Source organism: Dromiciops gliroides, chromosome 4 (genome assembly GCF_019393635.1).
Source record: "Dromiciops gliroides isolate mDroGli1 chromosome 4, mDroGli1.pri, whole genome shotgun sequence".
In the NCBI taxonomy this organism is placed as follows: domain Eukaryota; kingdom Metazoa; phylum Chordata; class Mammalia; order Microbiotheria; family Microbiotheriidae; genus Dromiciops; species Dromiciops gliroides.
In genome coordinates, this window is record NC_057864.1 from 227,849,804 (window position 1) to 227,872,372 (window position 22,569).

General features: G+C 35.6%; 2 protein-coding genes across 2 annotated transcripts in view; both read right to left on the minus strand.

Moving 5' to 3' along the window:
- Nucleotides 1-22,569, minus strand: part of LOC122752702 (zinc finger protein 850-like) — a 1,092,329-nt gene that overhangs the window by 677,497 nt on the left and 392,263 nt on the right.
- Nucleotides 1-22,569, minus strand: part of CDRT1 (CMT1A duplicated region transcript 1) — a 101,151-nt gene that overhangs the window by 66,486 nt on the left and 12,096 nt on the right. The window contains exons 3-5 of the mRNA XM_043999584.1: nucleotides 5,319-5,495; nucleotides 5,091-5,218; nucleotides 3,902-4,024 (exon numbers count right to left, since the gene is read on the minus strand). Of these exons, the coding sequence (XP_043855519.1) occupies nucleotides 3,902-4,024; nucleotides 5,091-5,218; nucleotides 5,319-5,495 (428 nt within the window). The remainder of the gene's footprint in view (nucleotides 1-3,901; nucleotides 4,025-5,090; nucleotides 5,219-5,318; nucleotides 5,496-22,569) is intronic.

The following is a 22,569-nucleotide window of genomic DNA, read 5'->3' on the forward strand; positions in this document are numbered from 1 at the left end:
ATAGTATGATAATATCTTCTGACTTTTCATGTAATAGTACTCCAGAATTCTATCTTGAGAACATACCCATTTGAGGATTCAAAAATAACCCCAAGCTACTTCCTCTCTTGCTCTTGACCCTTGGTTGACATGTAGCAAGAGCTAAGCCATCTACAGTGGGTACTTCCACTTCTTCTCTTACTTCTAGACTCTCAGCAACATGGCTTCAGAAGCTATCATAATGCACCTAAAACTCGTAAAGATAATGTAATTTCCTACATAGTCACCAATCCTCATCATAGATCAGGAAGAATTGTCCTATAATGCCACCCAGTAAATCTTGGCCACATGAGAAACTTCTGAGGAACTGTCCTGCTTATTCTGTGGACATTGATTACATACTTTCAGAAAGCAAGCCTCCTCACAATATAATTAAGTCCTCTCAGCCCTCCCTAGGGAGCTGTAAAATGACCATTGAGTGTTGTACTAACATTTCAGTAACAATTTATATACAGTGGACCTGTTTTTTCTCACTGCACATGCTAGTAACTACTGGTATCTTCTGCCATTGGACTGTTACTACTCGTGAGAGCCATTGTCTCTGGCACCTATGTTTGATGTCTGCTACTTTCTGTGACCCACATCTCTGCCTCCTGTTCTGTCAGGGTCAACTTGCAGGGCCAGACCTGTGCCAGGCCAGGACAACTCCCACTACTAAGATTTGAGCTCTTGGGATAAGAAAATGTTCCTCATTTCCAAGTTATATGTTCTTCACAAAAAGCCTCAAAGAGAATGCCTCATAGAGAATTCTAGTTCAAATTTTAGGAGTGAGTGGAAACTTTTTAACTGATATAGCCCCCCTGATAGTCCTCAGCTAATTAGATGGCATGAAACTGATATAATCTAGAATTCTCTTGTTGGTTTTAGACAGCTGGAGAATAAAGTCTCTGCCCTGGGTAAATGTATTGTCTCTGTAAATTGCCAGAGTTTGAAAGGAGTGGACTATATGTGTGTACACACATACACACACATATGTATATATATTTTTTCTTCTGCCTTATTAGTTTGATATTTTCCAGGTAACTAAGGACACTTATGTGAAAGCTAAAAAAGAACAAAATTCTGATGTTCTCAGGGGGTCTTTAGGTAGGGGGTAAAAAGTCACAGAGACATAATTATTGATAAATTGCCAGGATTGAATCTAACCTCTCTGTTCTCACCTGATAAATGCATTACATATCAATTACATTATTCATTATATAATGCCTGTTATGCATTACATAAGGCAGAATCATAGGATCATAGTTTTAGAACAGGAATAGAATTTAGAGGTTATTTAGTATACTCTTCTTCTCCACCTTTCCTCTGCCCCTCTTAAATAGTTTTCCCTATCTCCCTCAGGCTGGAAATACAGAAGCATGAGCCCTGACCTGGGCCAATTTATCCTTTCTTAGGCAGTCTGGTAGCCCTTCATTCCCAGGGGCTCAGTATATTGGTGCTGGACTCAGTGCAGATATCTGATCTGTTTAATTCATTTTAACAAAGAACTTTCAAGTGATACTTATCCACTAACATTAGTTTACCTGGTATCAGAGATTAAAAAACATGCACTTCCATGCCTAATTTATGTTTTACAGTTACAAAAACTGAAACACAAAGACTTTTCCCAGAATATACATTATATTATTAAATAGAAAAATCAAGATTTAAATTCAGTTCTTCTGACTCCAAACCCATTCTCTTTCCATGACCCTATTTTAAATTTATATAACACCATCCTGGTATTAATATCAATCTCAATACCTACAAGGTAGCGGAAAACTTAGGGTTACTAGAGAATCACCTTTCCCTCCCCTGAACCTATATGACTCATCCAAATATTCACTAGATCATGGCAGATGACATGAATTTAAAGCAAGGTAACATTTAATTAAACAATAACAGGATGTATTATCCTGAAAGTTGAATAAATTTTAGTGTTTTCACCAACCATCCCCATATAACTTCCTTGAAGACTCTGAGTCAAATCTAAATTCCAATTCCCTTCTGTCATTTATTCAGTGGAAGTAGAACACATAAGTTCAAAATAATGGATTAATATTTCAACTTGAAATCTGAACTACACTAGACAGCTACCTACCTTTCATTCTTGACTCAGCATGGTAGATATAACTGTTCACCTCATATTATATAAACTGAAGCCTCCTGCTATGATCTGATCACTTTTAAGTTCCAGAAAGGATGCTGGAGTCCAGGAATGTCATGCTAGGGCTGTGTACAGCATCTTTTTCTCCATTCTGCCACTACTCTCATAGCTGCTGATACGGTTTCCATCTACTATTATACTATACTATACTATACTATACTATACTATACTATACTATACTATACTATACTATACTATACTATACTATACTATACTATACTATACATCTAAATAGTTATACTATTCACTGACTGTCTCTGCTGCTGCCCATACTCCATTTCCCAGGTCAACTTGCCTTTTGCTGTTTCTTCAGTTTAAAATTCAGCATACTAAAAGTGCCAATAGAGAATAGAGAATAATAATAATAGATAACATTTATATAGCTCCCTAAAGTCTGCAAAACATTTTGCAGAAATTACATGTCATATAACATTTGATCCCAACAACCTTGTGAGGAAGTTGCTATGATTAACATCCTTATTTTATGAATGAGAAAACTGAGGCATATGTAAGTTAAATGACTTGACCAAAGTCATGTAGAGAGGAAATATCTGAGACTGTATTTAAACTAAGGTCTTTTTGATTCTAAGTCCAAAAAATTCAAACTCTATCTACTATACCACCTGCCATAAAGCTAACACAAAACCTTCTATCAGGTGTAGTTCAAGAATATCTCCCGGGGGCAGCTAGATGGCACAGTGGTTAAAGCACCGGCCCTGAATTCAGGAGTACCTGAGTTCAAATCCGGCCTCAGACACTTGACACTTACTAGCTGTGTGACCCTGGGCAAGTCACTTAACCCCCATTGCCTGCAAAAAAAAAAAAAAGAATATCTCCCAATGAATGAGGGCATCTCTAAGCCCCAAGCACTGTAGGAACAAGGAGTCCATGTACTTATTCCTTTATAGCTATATCTTTCCTATATACATAGCATATTCAGCTATTTGTACATGTGTTTTTCTCTCCTTTAAGATAGGAATTATTTCTTATTTATATTTTACTTACCCCTAATGTCAATATATTGCATATATAGTAAATACTTAGTAAATATTTATTAAATACATGAACTAATAAATGAATAACTCCTTACATTTGTGCAGGCAAGCAAATTCTTGTGGACTTGCCAAGGACAGGGCCTCTGTTTTAGAGTAGAGAAGAATCTTAATTTTATGTTAGCAATGCTTCTTGTTTTGAATCTCTTTTGCGGCCTTAAAACCTACCTCCAACACATTAGTTGCATGAAATTGGGCAAATAATATAACCTCTCTGAGCCTAAGTTTCCTCATCTATAAAATAGCAACAATAGTGTTTGTCTCACAGGGTTGTTATGTGGTTCAAATGAGATTTTATTTATATTTGATATACATATATGTGTGTATTTATTTATATTTGATATACATATATGTGTATATGTATATGTAACATATATACATATATATGTATATATAAAGTGCTATATTATTATCATATACTTGTTTTCTAAACATGTATTGAATAATATAGTTTAATTACCACATTTTACAAATGAGGAATCAAATCTATAAAAGTAAAGTTTAAACCCAGAGAACTGGCTAGTGGCAATAACAAGTTTCAAAGGTATCCTAACTAATTCCAGGATTTTTCCAATTTTCTTGATTGCATCCCTATAGAAATTATTAATCCAGTTTTTGATGACAAAATGAAATGTAAAAAACACCTCAACCAAATGTCACATGCCTTTGATTTCAGTTTCCATTTTGAACTTTTTGAGTGGGTGGTTTTATCTTCATCTTCTATCTTGGGAACTGGGATTGCTGGTCTGCTGGCATAGTTAGGGTACATTCCTTTAGAAAAAGTCTCCTGAAATGAGAACAAAATAACACTACCTCAACCCTATTATCCTTTGTGGCACATAAAAGGCAATACCCAGAAGATAGCAGTCAATTGCCTAGAATGACGTTTTCAAAATTGGCCTAGAAAAGACAATTGAAGGTCATCTGTATGGTAACCTCACCCTAATCCACGGTTACTTCTTCATACTTAGTTCTTTTGAAGGACAGTCAAGTTACCAAAAGTGAATTATTTAAGGTTTCAGATTAGAATCAAGGCTTAAAAGCTGAGAAAAAACAAAGAAATGACAATTATTGAGGATAAAAACATTTTAGCTTCAAAACAGACTATATAGCCTTTAAAGATCAAATGCATGTCATAAACAACTGATATAGTTGAGTACTTATCATCCTCTTATTACATAATCCATGTTGTATTTTTTTTCCTCTATCTCAGGGCAAAAAATCATTTCAATGAGCTATCTAAAGGCTAAAGAAGTCTGTCTACCAATTATCCAGACTTATGATGGTTGCTGGTCATTCTAAGAGGTTTATGGTTATGATGGCAGAATTGAGTTTTTTAAAAGAGAGATCATTTTTAATATACTTCTGACCTTCTGTGTTAGCCTTAATACTAGGCAGTACTATCTTGTTGTTGTCGTTGTTCTTTTTCCTTTGTTCTCAAAGAGAATCATGATATGGGGTAATGTCATGACTTCCATTGAATTGGATTTAAGTGAGGGAAAGCTGCATAAGGTCACCAACCTCACTCTCTCTTCCAGAGCCACCTGATTCCATTGACAAGATATATATCAGGAAAACTGAAGATGCCCCTATATATTTAAGGTAATTGGGGTTAAATGACTTGCCCAGGGTCACACAACTAGTAAGTATCTGAGGTGAGATTTGAACTCAGATCCTCCCAACTTCAGGGAAAGTGCCCTATCCACTGTGCCACTTAGCTGCCCCAGGCAGTAATATCTAGCAAACAGTGGATGTGAAGATAGAAATCCCACCATGTCCCCTCCCTAAGAATTGATTTATAGTTAAGAATATGAAGCACAAGTCCAACTCTTTCCCAACAGCACTTGAAGTACCTGAAGGACTGTGATCTCATTTTCAATATGCTGATGTGATGCATAATCCTTCTTGACCTGCTCCACCAGCATAGACCAGTGCCGGCTTACAAAAAGACACCTGTTCAGGGATTTTTTGTCTAGAAGCCCTGAAAGATAGGATAGTTTCATTAATCCCAAATTGAATCAAGCTGGGCTAATTTTAGAGGAGTTTCATGACTATATCTACAAAGCAGGTCATAAACCTACCTAAAATGTATTTGGAGATGTGGACAGGCAAGCATCGGATGAAGTCTTTGCCCTTGCTAATCCCAGGTAATTGCTGCCTGTAGTCAGGATGGGAAGGCAAGTGGCCTTCCGTGGCACCATCTGTTTTCTTGGAGAATGTCTCCCTATACAGAGGAGGTGGAGCATGGGATCTTCCATCTAGAAATAAACCAGAAGGAAAAGCCATTATTTTCTACTCAGTGGCACAATGCCAAAGAAATTTTGTTACTGAGTTTTGCCAAAGCTTATAGTTGTCATCTGTCTGACCCAGAAGGGGGAGGGGAAATGAAGATGTGGAGCGTCTTTTGGAAGCTCAAATGCTTCTTATTATAAGTGCTTCTTATTAGACGTATGATATGAATAGTTTCTGAAACTCCATTTTGATTTCTAACATATATTGACTTCTAACTTCATTTAATCAAAATATGCAACTTAAATAGTTATTCTCCCAATATGAACCCAATTGTAGATTTAAGTTACCTACTACTTAATATACAATGACCTATGAATCCTATATGTGTTTAATTTTTTTATTTCTGTAGTAGCTTAATGGGATGGAATGACCATTACATGTGTGTCTTATACGTGTGTATATCTAAGGTTCATTTCCCTCATCTGTAAAATGAGAGAGTTGGATTAGATGGATAGATTGCTAAAATCTCATTCAAATATAAAATTCTATTACTTTAGTGTCATTCATTTCCACGGCTTCAACTAAAAACATTATTCAGAGTACTACCAAATCTCTTTTCCCAGACTTGACTTCTTTTCTGAGGAACAGATCTACACCTACAACTGCCCACATGACATAAAGTACATTTGCATTGGAGTTTTGGCAGAAAAATATTAATTGTCAATCACAGATAATTTGTCCAACTAGTGTCATCTCTTGAGAAAATCAGGAAGGCTTGTCAGGGTGCAACAGGAGTAGCAGAAGAAAAGACTTCTAAAATCTATCAGTGGAATAGATTAGAAGAGATAGGAAGAGGTACAAAGTGACTGAGAATCAGATTCTATTTGAGACCTTTTCATAGACAATAGCTGTGCTAAGCTTTGTTTTTACATTGGGACTTTAGCAGGAAATTACAGTTCATCTTGAGAATTGGTCATGTAAGCTTCCAAAAAGAATAATATAGAATAGGTGATTTCAATTCCAGCAAGTATAGAGGGCAAAGGGAATTTTGCAGTGGTCTGAATAGAATGTTTGATGTTTCTTCTTTGCCAGTGTCAACAAACTGTTATGTGAACACAAAGTCCAAATTGGTCTCATTCCTAAAGGAATATGGCACCACAGGTAGAGGAAAGAGGCCATCCAAAAAGCAAAAAAGAATGTAGATTAGCAATAGAGAGACCTTCTGTCCCCCAAGAATATGTTGCTGGGACCTAGCACCTTTCTGAATATTATACAATTTGACAAACACTATGCAAGTCTTGTTAGTTGTGTGAGTAAAAATGATACCACCAGAAGGAGCCTAGAGAATATTTTAGAGGATTATGAAATTGTAGGCAAGAAAGCAAAGATAATAAGGTCACATGTGGTTATTTCATCACTGGAGCAATAAGAACAACCATAAAATGGATGAACCCAGCAGAATGAATTAGAAAAATTCTAAAATGTGTCATTCATAAGAAACACACTTGAAACAAAAAGACAAACAGAGTTAAAATAAGAAGTTGGAGTAAAATATGTCATGCCTCAGATGAGTAGAAATTTTTATTTCAGACAAGACAACAGCAAAAATAGACTTAATTCCAAAAGATGAAAAAGTAACTACATTTCATTGAAATGTAACATAGACAATATGGACAGCTAGGTGGCACAATGAATGGAGTGCTTGGCCTGGAGTCAGGAATTTATCTTCCTGAGTTCAAATCTGGCCTCAGACACTAGATGCGTGACCCTGGGCAAGTCACTTAACCTGGGATGCCTCAGTTTCCTCATCTATAAAATGAGCTGGAGAAGGAAATGACAAACAACTCCAGTACTTCTGCCAAAACTGTGAATGGGGTCACAAAGAGTGAGACATGACTGAAAAGACTGAACAACAACAAGAAGAAGCATAGACATAGGTGATTTAAATAGCTAATATACACACCTTAATGGCATAATTTCTAAATACTTAAAGAAAAAACTAAATTAAGTACAAAGAGAAATAGATAATAAAACTTAATAGTGGGCCACTTAAATTTATCCATATCAGCCCTAAATAAATATAACTAAAACATAAAATTAGGAATCTGAATAGAATTTTAGTAAAATTAGATTTCTTAAACATCTGGTGAATATTAAAAGGAAACAGAAAGGAGAATATGTATTTTCAGCTGTGCATGGCACCTTTACAAAAATTGATCATGACTTAGGATGTTAAAAGCTCACAAATGCAGCAAATCTAACATATATAATCCTTTATTGATCACAATGCAATAAAAATTATATTAAATAAAGAACAATTAGAAAAATATTAAAAATCAACTGATGTGGGGCAGCTAAGTGGTGCAGTGGATAGAGCACCGGCCCTGGAGTCAGGAGTACCTGAGTTCAAATCTGGCCTCAGACACTTAACACTTAACTAGCTGTGTGACCCTGGGCAAGTTACTTAACCCCAACTGCCTCACTAAAAATAAATAAATAAAAATCAACTGATGACTAAATAACTCAGTCCTAAAGAATTTGTGGGCCAAAGAACAAATCATAGAAACTATCATTTATGTAAATTTTTTAAATTTATATTTTAAGTTATTTAAATATTGTTTAATTAAAAATAAGGGTAAATATGAGAATTCTTACAATATAGCCAAAACAGTTTTAGGGTAAGATTTCTATCTCTAAACACTTTATTAACAAAAGAAATAGAAAGAACATATTAAGAATGCAACTAAAATACTAGAATATTAACAAATTATAAAACACCAAATAAAAATCCTAAAAAATTAAAGAAATTAACAACATTGAAAACAAAAAAACACTGAATCGATAAATAAAATATAAACCATTAGCTAATATGATTATAAAGGAGAAAAAAATTAATGACCATTATAAAAACTAAAAAGGTGAATTTGCAACAAATAGAGAAATATATCATTAGAAATGAACTTAGGGGGCAGCTAGGTGGCACAGTGGATAAAGCACCGACCCTGGATTCAGGAGTACCTGAATTCAAATCCGGCCTCAGACACTTGACACTTACTAGCTGTCAAGCTAGCAAAAAAAAAAAAAAAAGAAAGAAAGAAATTAATTTAAAGGAAATGATAGATACAAAAATATAAAATACTAAAATATCTAAATTAACAGAATAAGAACTAGAACAATCTAATTTCAGAGGAAGAAATGGAATCCATAAATAAACTTTTTTTTTTTAATGGGGCAATGAGGGTTAAGTGACTTGCCCAGAGTCACACAGCTAGCAACTGTCAAGTGTCTGAGGTCGGATTTGAACTCAGGTCCTTCTGAATCCAGGGCCAGCGCTTTATCCACTGTGCCACCTACTGCCCCCATAAATGAACTTCTAAAGAAAAGAAAAAAACTCTAGAACCAGATGTATTTACAAGTGAATTTTTAAAAAGCATTTACATATTAATTCCAATAATATATACATTGCTTGCACAAATAACAAAAGAAGGAATCCTACCTTCAATGACAGAGATATAGTCTTGACACAAACTATAGTGAATCAGGTTTTGATTTTGTTTTGTTTCATTTTTGGACACATCAGTTACTTTTATTTCATGAATCAAAGTGTCATTTAACTTTAATTAAATTGCTCCCGTGTTGGAGGCAAGGAATAACCTTACCTTAACAAGGGTCTGACCAAGAAGCCAGGAAGGAGAAAGACCAAAATTTGCTAAAGGAACCAAGCCTCACCAAACCCAAATACCACCTCCTTTTCAAAACTTTGTTCCCAGTTATACCTGCTCCAACATTGCCCTCTAAGAGAGAGGTCTAGAAGTTTCTCTAGTTTCACACTCCCTCAAGTAGAACAGGAAAGTTTAGATTTAAAAGTGTGGGATTGAGAGTACAACTGTATTGCTATTTGTAGTTCTCAATGTAGACTTTTAAAAATAGTGTTTCAAATAAAGTTATGATATTGACCTTTATTCAAATTCCAAACAGAGGGCAGAATGACTATGAGGACAGAGTTTTTCATAGTCTAAATATATAGTCCTCTTAATATTTACTCTTTGGCAAAGTATGTTCACTACCATTTTTCTGCACAGAGGAAGTAGGGTAGTGCTTCAATGCTATGCCTAATTTAGACTTGAGATCTGGGACTAACTCATGTAGGAAATGAAGTAGAAAAAGAAAGCTAGAGATAAATATCTCCAATGAATATAGATGTAAAAAATTTAAATAAAAAATTAGCAAAGAGACTAAAATAACATATAACAAAGTTTATACACTATGATCAGGTTGCCTTTATACAGGGTGGGCCAAAAGTCATGAATATTTAGTAACTCCTTTATTTTTTGTTTGTTTTTAATTTGCAGTACCAGCATCATATACAATATATGTAGGAAATTAATTTACATTAAATGTGAAAATCAAATCTCATAAATGGCAAAAAAATAATTTTCAAAAAGTTATTAAAACATCAGACTCCTTCAAGACTTTTGGCCCACACTGTACAAGGGATACATGGTTGATTTAATATTAGGAATACTACAAAATTAAACATATTGATAACAAAATCATATGATAATATCAATAGATGCATAAATAGCTTTTTGATAAATGCAGTGCTCATTTCTGTTTTTTAAAAATGGGGGAGGGCACTAGAAATACAGGAATAGACTTTTCCTTAAAACAATATATATTTAAAACTGAGAGCTACCATTATATGAAATGATACAATACAATACAATAAATTCAGTAATAAAATAAAGATGTCCATTGTCATCACTTCTATTTGACATATTACTAGATATGCTGACTATAACCATAAGACAAGAAAAAGAAACTGAGGGAATAGGTGTTGGTATAGAAGAAACAAAATGATCACTTTGTGCAGATATGATGGCATACTTAAAGAATTCTAAGGAGCAGCTAGGTGGTGCAGTGGATAGAGCACCGGCCCTAGATTCAAGAGGACCTGAGTTAAAATCCAGCCTCAGACATGTAACACTTAATTTCCTCACCAGAAAAAAAAAAGAATTCTAAAGAGTCAACTAAAACTAGTTTAGTAATGACTTCAGCAAATTTTCAAGATATAAAATAAATCCAGACAAATTCTTAGTATCTATATATAACACCAATAAAACCCAGCAAGAACTGATAAAGAGAAATTATATTTTAAATTATTATAGAAAGTATAAAATACTTGTGGTTCTATTTTCCAAGATATACACAAGAATTAGGTAAATACAACTACAAATGAGTATTTACAGAAATAAGTAATTTTTTAAAATATTAATTACTCATTGGTAGCCAATATAAATTAAATGATGACAGTTACTCCCCAAATCATTTCATTTAATGTTATACCAAACTCCCAAAGAATTTCTTTATAGAACTAAAAAATATTATAATGATATTCCTTTGATTTCCAATTTTTAGCCATCACAAAAAGAGCTGCTATAAATATTTTTGTACAAATAGGTCTTTTTCTCTTTTGGGTTGGTATTGCTGGACCAAAGGGTATGCACAGTTCTATAGCCTTTTGGGAATAGTTCCAAATTGGCACATGTATTCTTACTGTTGTTTTTGTTGTTATTATTATCAAATAATAATATTAGATACCAGATACATTTGCTTCTGTATTTTTGTGACTGAATTGTTTCATTGAACAGTGTCTCTATTTTAAACTAAATTGTTTTTAAGAATTACTGCTTTGGGGCAGCTAGGTGGCGCAGTGGATAGAGCACCGGCCCTGGAGTCAGGAGTACCTGAGTTCAAATCCGGCCTCAGACACTTAACACTTACTAGCTGTGTGACCCTGGGCAGTCACTTAACCCCAAGTGCCTCACTTAAAAAAAAAATAAAAAAATTTTAAAAATTTTAAAAAAAGAATTACTGCTTTGGAATGATTTCAGAAAGGCCTGGAAAGACTTCTATGAACTGATGTATAGTGAAGTGAGCAGAAGCAATACACAGTACACAGAGACAGCAATATTGTTTGATGAAGAATTTGACTATACTCAACAATACAATGATCCAAGACAATTCCAAAGAACTACTGATGATACATACTATCCACCTCCAAAGGAAGAACTGATATTGATGGAACAGACTGAAGCATGCTATTTTTCACTTTCTTTAATTTTTTTCTTTTAATCAAGTTTTCTTGTACAAAATGACAAATATGGCAATTTTTTACATAATCATACATGTATAACCCATATATGATTGTTTACTTCCTCAGGGAGAGAGGAATGGAGGGAAGGAAAGAGGGATAAAAATTGGAACCCAAAACTATAAATTAAAATATTTATTATTTTAAAAAATATATGTGCCAGACATTTTGCTAAGTACAGTACTTTACACATATTATCTTATTTAATTCTCACAATAACACTGAGAGGTAGGTGTTATTATTCTCATTCCACAGTTGAGGAAACTGAGGAAAAAAGAGGTTAAGTGACTTGCCCAAAGTCACACATCTGAGTCCAGATTTAAAGGCAGGTCTTACTGACTCCAGCCCCAGCCCTCTATCTACTGTATCACCCAGCTGGATAGAATACAAAGACTCCAACTACTTGGATAAGCCCTCACTAAGGTCTTGCCTAGGATCACTCCTTGCTCTTCAGGGTTTTGATGTGGGACTGGTATCAACAACTGGCCTGAACTCTAACTCCAGGATTCCTGTGGTTCACTGTCCCTACCATTCAAAAATCCCAAGGTCAGAGACTCCACTTCCTTCACCTAGAATGGAAAAGAATAAATGAAAAGACAAAAGATCAATGCCTTTTTTCAGGGGGTGGGGAGTGAGGTGGGGAGGAATGCCTCAAATGGAAGAAAGCCCTAAGACCTACATGGTCTCTCATCACACTCTATGAACAAGAGTCACCAAGATCACCCAAGTGTAAGTGAAGCAAAAGAAGTTATGGCTGATATTGACAATTCTATTTGAATGCCTCTGAAGACAGTGAGAGAGTCTAGATGTATGGTTAGCTGATTTAATGGATTATGCAATTCATGCTCCAGTCTCTCCAACATACTACCCTTGTATGTCATTATGATTCTCCCAGAAGTTTCCTAGTGTCATACATGATTTGAGGCTAAATGAGCAGAATAAGCCATTCAGCTATTCAGTCATGTCCAACTCTGTATAATCTTATGAATTATAACACACCAGGCCCTTCTATTCTCCACCGTCTCTCAAAGTTTGTCCAAATTCATATTCGTTGTTTTCAAGACACTAGCAATCCATCATTTACCATCCCCTTTTCCTTTTGCCTTCAATCTTTCCCAATAACAGGGGCTTTTCCAGTGAGTCCTATCTTATTATGAGGCCAAAATATTTCAGCTTCAGTATTTGATCTTCCAGTAAATTTCCTGAATTAGTTTCTTGAAGTATTGACGTATTTGATCTCCTTGCTAAGAGACTCTTAAAAGTCTTCTCCAGCACGACAATTCAAAAATGTCAGTTTTGCACTGCTCAGCTTTCCTTATATCCAGTTTTCACAGCCATACATTGATACTGGAAAAAAACATAGCTTTGACTACATGGATCTTTGTTGGCAAGGTAATGTTTCCACTTTTTTTGTATGCTGTCCAGATTTTCCATACCTTTCATTCAAAGGAGCAAGAGTCTTTTAATTTTATGGCTGCAGTCACCATTTTCAGTGATCTCTGAGCCCAATAATATAAAATCTGACGTTTCTTTTTCCTCTTTTCACTAGGAAATGATGGAACTTGGGTTTTTTATGGTAAGCTTCAATGATGCTTTTAAACTCTCCTCTTTCACTTTCATCAAAAGGCTTAATTCTTCTTCACTTTCTTCCATCAGAATGGTATCATCTACATATCTGAGATTGTTGCTATTTCTCCAGCAACCATAATTCTGCCTTTTGACTCATCCAACCTGGCATTTCACATGATGTACTCTGCATATAAGTTAAATAAATAAAGTGACTGTATACAGCTTTCTGGTACTCCTTTTCAAATCTTAAACCAATCAGTTGTTTGGGTCTAACTGTTGCCTTTTGGCCCACATACAGGCTCCTCAGGAGACTAGATGATTTGGCATTCCCATCTCTTTGAGGACTTGCCATATTTTGTTATGATTCTCATGGTCAAAGGCTTTAGCATAGTCAGTGAAGCAGAACTAGATGGGTTTTTTTCCCCTAGAAATCCCTTACTATCTCCATAATCCAGCAAATATTGGCAATTTAGTCTCTAGTTTCTCTGTTACTTTGAAAACCAGCCTTCTGGTAATTCTCAATTCACATATTTCTGAAGCCTTCTTTTAGAATTTTAAGCATGACCATGATGGTGTGTGAAATGAGTATAATTGTTCAGTAATTTTAACATTCCTTGGCATTGCCCTTCTTTAGCACTGGAACATAAACTGATCTTTCCCGATCCTGTGGCCACTGTAGAGTTTTCTAAATTTGCTGGCATATTGAATGCAATATTTTAACAGCATCATCTTCTAGGATTTTAAATAGCTCAGCTGGAATTCCATCACCTCCACTAGCCTTATTGTTAGCAATGCTTCCTAAGGCCCACTTGACTTTATTCTCCAGGATGTTTAGCTGTAGATCAGTAATCACACCAGCATGTTTATTGGTGATGTTCAGATTCTCCTTGGGTAGTTCTTCTTAATCTCTTCTGTTGGTTAAGTCCCTACCATTTTTGTCTTTTATCATCCCCATTTTTGCATGAAACATTCTGTAGATATCTCTAATTTTCTTGAAGAAATTTTTTTCTTTCCTATTCTACTGTTTTCTTCTATTTCTTTGCATTGCTCATTTAAGAAAACCTTATCTCTCCTTGCTATTCACTGAAATTTTGCATTCAGTTGTGTATATTTTCCCTATCTCCTTTCCTTTTCCTTTTCATTCTTTCCTCAGCTATTTGTAAAAACTTCATCACATAGCCATTTTGCTTTCTTGTTCTTCTTTCTCTTTGAGAACAAGCTAAGGAGATCTGCATATACACCAGACTCTCATTATGCTAAAATCATGAAAGGGTAAACACAAGAGAAACAGAGGTATCATGTAATTCATGAATACTTGGCAACCTAGTAGAAGAATGTGACCCACCACCTCTCTCCTACTCAATAGCTTTAGAGTTCAAAAAAGTCATCCTCTCATTAAGCCATGTACAAAAGAGTTTCATATGGATGGGTTTCTGCTTTTGTATGCACACTCAGTTCTGGCTCAGCAAATACTTAGTCATCAGTTCTTCTGACTTGGCAGCCAACTAGAAGATTTTATTATCATACTTCTCTATTATCACAACCTCTGAGTTATTCTAGCCTGAAATTGGCTCTCACCATTTTCACATGGTTGAGTTAGAAGCAGGCAGAGAATATTTATAATTGCTCTAAGCAATGACAATGTCACACATAAATTGTATGTGAAAATGGAGATGGGGGGACAGATCATGCTAAAAGTCTTATTGATACAAATATAATCCTAATAACTGGAGAAAATAAACCAAAAAAAAAAGAAAACTATAGATCAATATCTCTAATGAAATTTGATGGAAAAATAGGAAACAGCCTACTAGTGAAGAGATTATAAAAACATTGCATTACAAACAGATTTGATTTATAACAACACCTGTAAGATTGTCTCAATATTAGAAAACTATAAACATAATAGAACATATTAACAATAAAAACAATTTTAAATTACATGGTTATTTAAGTAGATAATAATAAACTTTTAACTAAATACAATACCTTTTATATATAAAAAATGTAAGCCAGGAATAAATTAAATGTAAATTAATGTTCATATTATATGTTCATTAGTGTCTAAAACCAAGAATTAGAATTATCATGGAGAACTATAGAAGCCTTACTCATAAGATCAGACATAAATCAAGGATTTAGTTGCCACCACTAATATTTGATATAATTATAGGAACGCTAATTATAACAATTAGACAAGAAAAAGAAATTGAGAGAACGACTACAGTCAAAGAGGAAACAAAATTATTGCTGTTTGAGGATGGCATTATGAGTTTCTTAGAGGCTCCCAAAGGGTCAACTACAATTACTTAAAACAATAAATTCAACAAAGTTATCAGCATATAAAATGAACCCATTCAAACAAACAAGGAAACCCAACAGAAAGAGCTTGAAAAAGTAACTTCATAAAAAAAATAATGAGGAAATGTGTAAAGTAAGTGGGAATCCAGCTGCCAACAGCACACACAAATATTATATAAAAACAACTACAAAATACACTTTATAGAAATAAAGACATGAGAGACATTAAAGGAGCCACTGAGCTTTAATCTGTGAGGAATCAGTTTTTTATTATTGCTTGGGAATTAATTGGACCACAAGAGCTGAAACCAATTAGGAAAATAAGAAAAGAGAAATACAAATGAATAATCTTAGATCTAAGCTTAGTTTATTCCTTTATAAAACTCACCAAATCCCAAACTGCCCGCCAGACTGCGAATCCCTAAAAAGACCGAACACCAAACCACGTGCACTCCTTTCAATCCCGCTCCATAGCTGTTAAGTTCACTGCCAGAGAGCAAGAACTTCCATTCCTACTCTCACCTTTAAGTTGGTATCACGGAAGTTCCTTGCTTTCTCCTCCCCAAAAGGGAGGTCCTTCAAAAGTCACTTCAGTAGCATGCACAATCTCTCAAATGAATCAGCTAAAATTTCCGATATATATCTTTTCCACAAATAATTTTTATCACATTCCCTGCTTTGTTTCATTTGAAAAACAAATGAGTTTGCTCAATGAAACAGCCAAAAATAATATCCTATGCTAACTAACAATATGTTAATATCAATATAGAAAAGGGAGAGAGAAAAGTTTTGTCCAGAGGGGCAATCCCTCATTAACGTGACGCCTTGACATTGATCTTGCAGAGGGAGGGCCTCTGCAGAGAGTACATGTTACATATGGTATATAATAACAGAAGGAGATTGCAAAAACCAACAAAACAAAAACTGTTCATATAAAGTCTCTGAGTTCTCTTGTCTTCTTGAAGTGGTAAGATGTCATCAGGAGGAAGCTGGATTCTGGTCTGGAAAACTGGGCTCTGGACTCTGGACTGGAAAGCTGGATTCTCTTCTTTAACTGTTTGAATTGCTGAATTTTTTTACTAAACCTTAGCATAGCGTTGTCAATGATCAAATTAATAAATTCCATTACATTCCCTCCTTTATATAATAGAGGGTTGAGGTAGTTATGCAATCTATAACACTTCTTACCACCATGTGTCTGGATCAAAACCAAATTTAGTAATGTGTTCATGACACCTGGAAAATGTTATGGAAAGGTTATCATAATACATCTCATGGTTTCAAGACTGTCAGTGATTGTGCTAGGCCACAGGTGATTAGACTGAGTGAGACAAAAAGAAAACAAGTTCAGTTAAATTAGGTTATATTAGGAGGGAGAGAGGACGAAACTGGACTGTGTCTGGCAATTGTGCTCTACATAGTCTCCATCATAAGCAAACCATGGACTTACGTATACCTGTCTCTTTTATTGCACATATATTCTCTCCAGGGACTGCATTAAAGTTCACAGTAAGTTAGTCTCTGAAATGGTAAGTTTCCATACTTCCTAAATCTCATATTAATTTCACCAAAGACAGTATGATGGTAAAAATGTGTACTATGCTGCATAACTGAAGATATACTAGTGATATATACAATAATTCCAAACCATACCCAGAGTATAATGACATATAAATGTTAAATGAATGTAAATAGCTGATTATATTAGACATTATTACATAATCTTCTTTTAGCAAGTAAACCACATCACCTTATACATGAGTTCTCTATCTAGTATAACAGTAACAGATACTTAAAGTGGTGATCAATTTATCAAAAAGGAATAAAGCGGGGCAGCTAGGTGGTACAGTGGATAGAGCACTGGCCCTGGAGTCAGGAATACCTGAATTCAAATCCAGCCTCAGACATTTAATACTTACTAGCTGTGTGACCCTGGGCAAGTCACTTAACCCCAATTGCCTCACTAAAAAAAAAAAAAGGAATAAGGCTTCAATCAGCAAGATTCAATATTCAATATGTTCATTGATAGATCAAGCAATAGGTTTCAATAACCCTTCTTTAAAAAAAAAAAACAGAATCCCATTAAAAAAACTCATTAAAATTCATGGTTCCCTCAAAAAGAAAGAAAGAAAAAAAGAATTCTGGTAGCTTCTGAAGCCCAATGGCCCCACCCACAGCATATACTTAAGATGTCTTTGAAAAGTTACTTAGTTTACAAAATTGAATTTTTTTTAAAAAGCAAAAGAAACACAAGTCAAAAAACAAAGAAAAGCCAAAAACAAAAAGCAAAAGATTTGCTAAGCACTCTTTTGTGCTCTTAAAGAACTTAAAGGTGTGGTGAATTCCAGGCCTTTTCAGTGCCTTTCAAAAGCCAAAACAAAACAAACAGGATTAAAGGATAGGTACTGGGAGGGGAAAGGGTGGGGGAGATTGAGGTGGGCCAGAAAACCAGGCCATGTGCTTCAGTGGTAGACCAGTAGAAGGAAATGCTTGTTAAAGTTTAAGGTATTTAAGCTGCTAGAATTTGGGGTATGCCACATTGTTTTAACTGATTCCCCAATTCTCTGCATGCCAAAGTGGCAGGGGTTTCCGAATTGTCATTGATTTTTCTAATGCTGTCATAATGTTTTCTATGGTAGAAAGTGTGGAGTTCTTTAGCATCAGTTTTGTCTGTGCCACTGATTTTCAATAGGGGCTGATTCAACTGATGAGCTATCACATTCAGCTGGTGATGTCTAGCAAACAATCATATCATTTCCTCCCCACCTTCCAAGTTTCTTTAATTCATCAACATATTCTTCAAAAGGAGAGTCATTTATTCTAAAAGACTCAAACTCAGTTCTATGGTTAAGCATATAAGAAGCAGATTCTTGTCTGTGTCTGAGATGATTACTACAGTGACCTTGTAGCTGATCTCCTAAATCCCTAAAAAGGCAATTTCCTTCTCCCAATACTTTAGGGAGACTGAGTCCCAAGGCAAGTAACTGGTCAGTGGGACTATCAAATGGGAACCTCTGTTGCCCCTGGGCTCTCTTTACTCTTTAACAGTTGCTATTGTTAGGGTTTTTGCTCTTTAGTGGCTATTTGAGTTTTATCTGAAATCTCTTTACCTATGAATGGTGCAGGCTTTACATGAGAACATGAATCCAAGAGTCTTTTTCACTGATTTTAATGGCAGTAGGAGTTGTCAATAATACCTGAAAAGGTCCCTCCCAAGCGGGCTGGGTTCCACTGGTTCTCTGAAAATTCTTTACATATATTTTATCTCCTGGATTTAAATTGTGCAATGAAAAGTCTAAAAGTCCCACCTGGACCACAGCTCCTACTTCATGGAGTTCACGTAGCCTAGTCTGTAATTCCTGTATATAGGAGGCAACAGAAGTATCACCTCCCACCAGTGATGTATAAACTGGGGAAAAAGTTTTAGCTTGGATAGGAGGGTGACCAAAAAGCATTTCAAAAGGAGATATACAAAGTTCTCTTGGTCTACTGCGTGGATAGAATAATGCCAATGGTAAAACATCAGGGCATTTCAAATGGGTTTCAGTACATAATTTGCCAATCATACTCTTAAGCTCTTTGTTCATATGTTCAACCTGGCCTGAACTTTGTGGTAGGGCGTGTGGAATTTTGGAGTTACTCCCAAGAAAGAGTAGATTTGGGATAAAATCAAATAATTTTTACCACACTACCCAATTAATTTATAGACTAATGTGACACAGTGACACCAAGTAAATTACCAAGGTACACAAAGATGGTCAGACCTTGATCTTGCCATCACCCACAAATGTAAGACTTTCACATCCAAGAATTATGAAATTGACTTATCCTAACAAAATCACAAGTGATTTTTCTAAAACCTAGATCTGACCATGTCACCCTCCAACTCTATAAACTCTAGTGGTTTCCTATTGCTCCCAGTTGCAAATACAAAATTCTCTGGCATTCAAAACACTTCATATCTTAGACCCTTCCTACCTATGAAGTCTTCCTATGCCTTACTGCCTACCATGTATCCTTCTTCCTGTTCCATGAACAAGACATTCCATATCTCAGGGACAGGCATTTTCTCTGGCTGTTCCCCTGTCAGGAACACTCTACCTCTTCAACTTGACTTATTTACTTCCCTGCCTTCCTTTAAGTTCCAATTAATATTCCATCTTTTATAGGAAGCCTTTCCAAACTCCTCTTAATTCTAATGCCTTCCTTCTGTTAAATATTTCCCATTTGTCCTGTAGATAGTTTGTGTGGGTGTGTATTTTTTTTATGTAGTCTCCCCAAATAGATTATAAGCTTCTTGAGGGCACAAACTGTCTTCATTTTCCTTTTGCATTACCAGTGTTTAGCACAATGTGTGTCAACTAGTAGGTGTTTAATAAATATTGATTAACTGATCTATTGGCTTTTAACCTCTCCTTCTACCTTCCCTTACTAAACCCTAGTTTTTGCACTGTAATAGCCAATCCTTTGACCCATCAATTCTCTCCCAGACTATTTCCCCTGAATTTGCTACTCTCTCCTCTTTTTCCAATCTTGACCCCTTGGTAAGCCAATTCAACTTTACACTGTCCTTCTCTCTTGAACCCCTAGCCATGTTATCATTTCACTGATTATGCCCTAACAAATGTCAGTCTTGGATCACTCTACCATTCACTTCTACAAACTTGTTGCTAAACCAAGGTAGAGAAAATCACATGAACATTCTGACTAGGGCCACCACAATTTATGTTACACAACTTCAATTGGATCCTCAGTGCTGTCCTCCAATCTCACATCTCCAACTGCCCTTCAGAAATCTTGAACTCAATAGCGAGTAAACATCTTAAACTTAACATGTGCAAAATCAAACTAATTATCTTTCCCCCTAAATTCTCACCACCTTCTACCTTCCCCATTACATTAAAGAGTATCACCTGGGATATTATTGTGCTATAATAAATGACAAGCAAGACGATTTCATAAAGCCCTGAAAAGACTTGTATGAACTGATGTATAATGAAGTTAGCAGAACCAATAGAATATTGTGAACAGAGATAGCAATATTGTTTGATGAAGAACTATTAATGACATAACTATTCTCAGCAATACAATGGTCCAAGACAAACCCAAAGGACAAATGATAAAGCATACTATTCACCTTCAAATAAAGAACTAATATTGATTGAACACAGACTGAAGCATGCTATTTTCACTTTCATTTACTTTTCTTTTATTCAAGTTCTCTTATACAAAATGACTAATATGTAATGTTTTACATTACAGAAAAAAAAAACATCACCATCCTCCCAGTCTCTCAGGCTCACAACCTAGGCATCATCCTCAACTCCTCACTAATCCTTACCACCCCCCACCCCCCCCACCCCCCCATTCCCCAATGCCAAGGACTGTCATTTTCAACTTTGCTACATCTCTCAAATATGTACCCTGCTCTCTTCTGACATTGCCATCACTCTGGTTCAGGCACTTATCACCTCACTTTTGGACTATGGCAATATCTCACTAGTGATTCTGCCTGCTTCAAGTTCCTCCTCACTATAATCCATCCTCCAGAGATTCAGTCACTAAAGTCATTTTCCTAAATATAGGTCTGACCCATGTAACTTCCCCCTATTCAATAAATAAATAAATAGTGGTTCCCTATTTCCTCCAAGATAAAATACAAAATTCTGCTTGGCATTTAAAGCTCTTCATTATCTAATCCTCTCCTACCTTTCTAATCTTTTTATGCATTACTCTCCACCATGTATTCTTCATTCAATGACATTGGCCTCCTTGCTGTTCCACAAACAAGACACTCCATCTCTCAACTCTGGGCATTTTTTTCTGGCTATCCTCCATGTCGAATATTTTCCCTCCTCATCTCCATGTACTAGCTTCCCTGGCTTCTTTTAAGTCTCAAATAAAGTCCCATCTTTTACAGGAAGTCTTTTCCCAAGCCCTCTTAATTCTAGTGCCTTCCCTCTATTAATTATTTCTTATTTATCCTAAATATAGTTTGAACATATTTTTTCTCCTCCATTAGATTGTTAATTAATTATTTCAGGGCAATGACTATCTTTTTGCCACCTTTTCCCAATGGTTAGCACAGTTTCTGGCACATAGTGGGTGCTTTAAAATGTTTATTGATTGAAAATATTACTTATGGGAGCTAAGATGGCAGAGAGAAGTTAGGAAGTTGCCTGAGCTATCCCAAATTTCCCTCAGAAATAACATTAAATTAAGCCTTTACATGGATTATGGAGCTAAAGAACCTACAAAAAAGATGGAGTGAAACAATCTTCTGGCTTATGATAACCTAGAAGGGTTTCAGGAAAGGTCTGTCTCACCTGGGTAAAAGGGGACCACAGCTCAGAACAGAGGGTGTCTGGGCAAGCCAGCAGAAGGCTCTTAGCCACAGCATAGATCAGCAGCTGAGGACCCTCATTCTTAGCTCAGCAAGCTAGTGGCACAGCAGGCCAGTTGTGAGGCCCCCAGCTTCAAAGCAGAAGGAAATATACCAGCTGGGGTATCTACTACACAACTGGGGCAACTAAGCTGGTTCATCCCAGTGCAATGAGCATGCTGCAAGCTCCTCAGAGCAGAAAACCAATGATCAGGTTCTTGTCGTCCATCAAAAGAAGCTTGAGACAGTGTGCCCTATACCCCAGGAGCAGAGCTCAACTTTAAAAGGCATGAAATAGGCTAAAATATAAATAAGAAACAGAAAAGAACCCTCACCATAGAAAACTACTATGGCTACAGGGAAGACTGAAACACAAACTCAGAAGAGGATAACAAATGTCAAAATGCCTACATTAGAAGCCTCAAAGGGGAAGAGGAATAGGTTTCAAGATAAAAAAGCCCTCTTGAAATATGTTAAAAAAGGATTTTATAAATCAAATAAGAGAGGTAGAAGAAAAACTGGGAAAAGAAATGAGAATTATGCAAGAGAGAGTCAATAGCTTGGGGAAAGGACAAAAATTGACTGAGTTAAGCAACTCATTAAAAAATACAATTGGCCAAATGGAAAAGGAGGTGCAAAAATTGACTGGGGAAAATAATTCATTACGAATCAGAATTGAGTAGTTTGGAAGCTA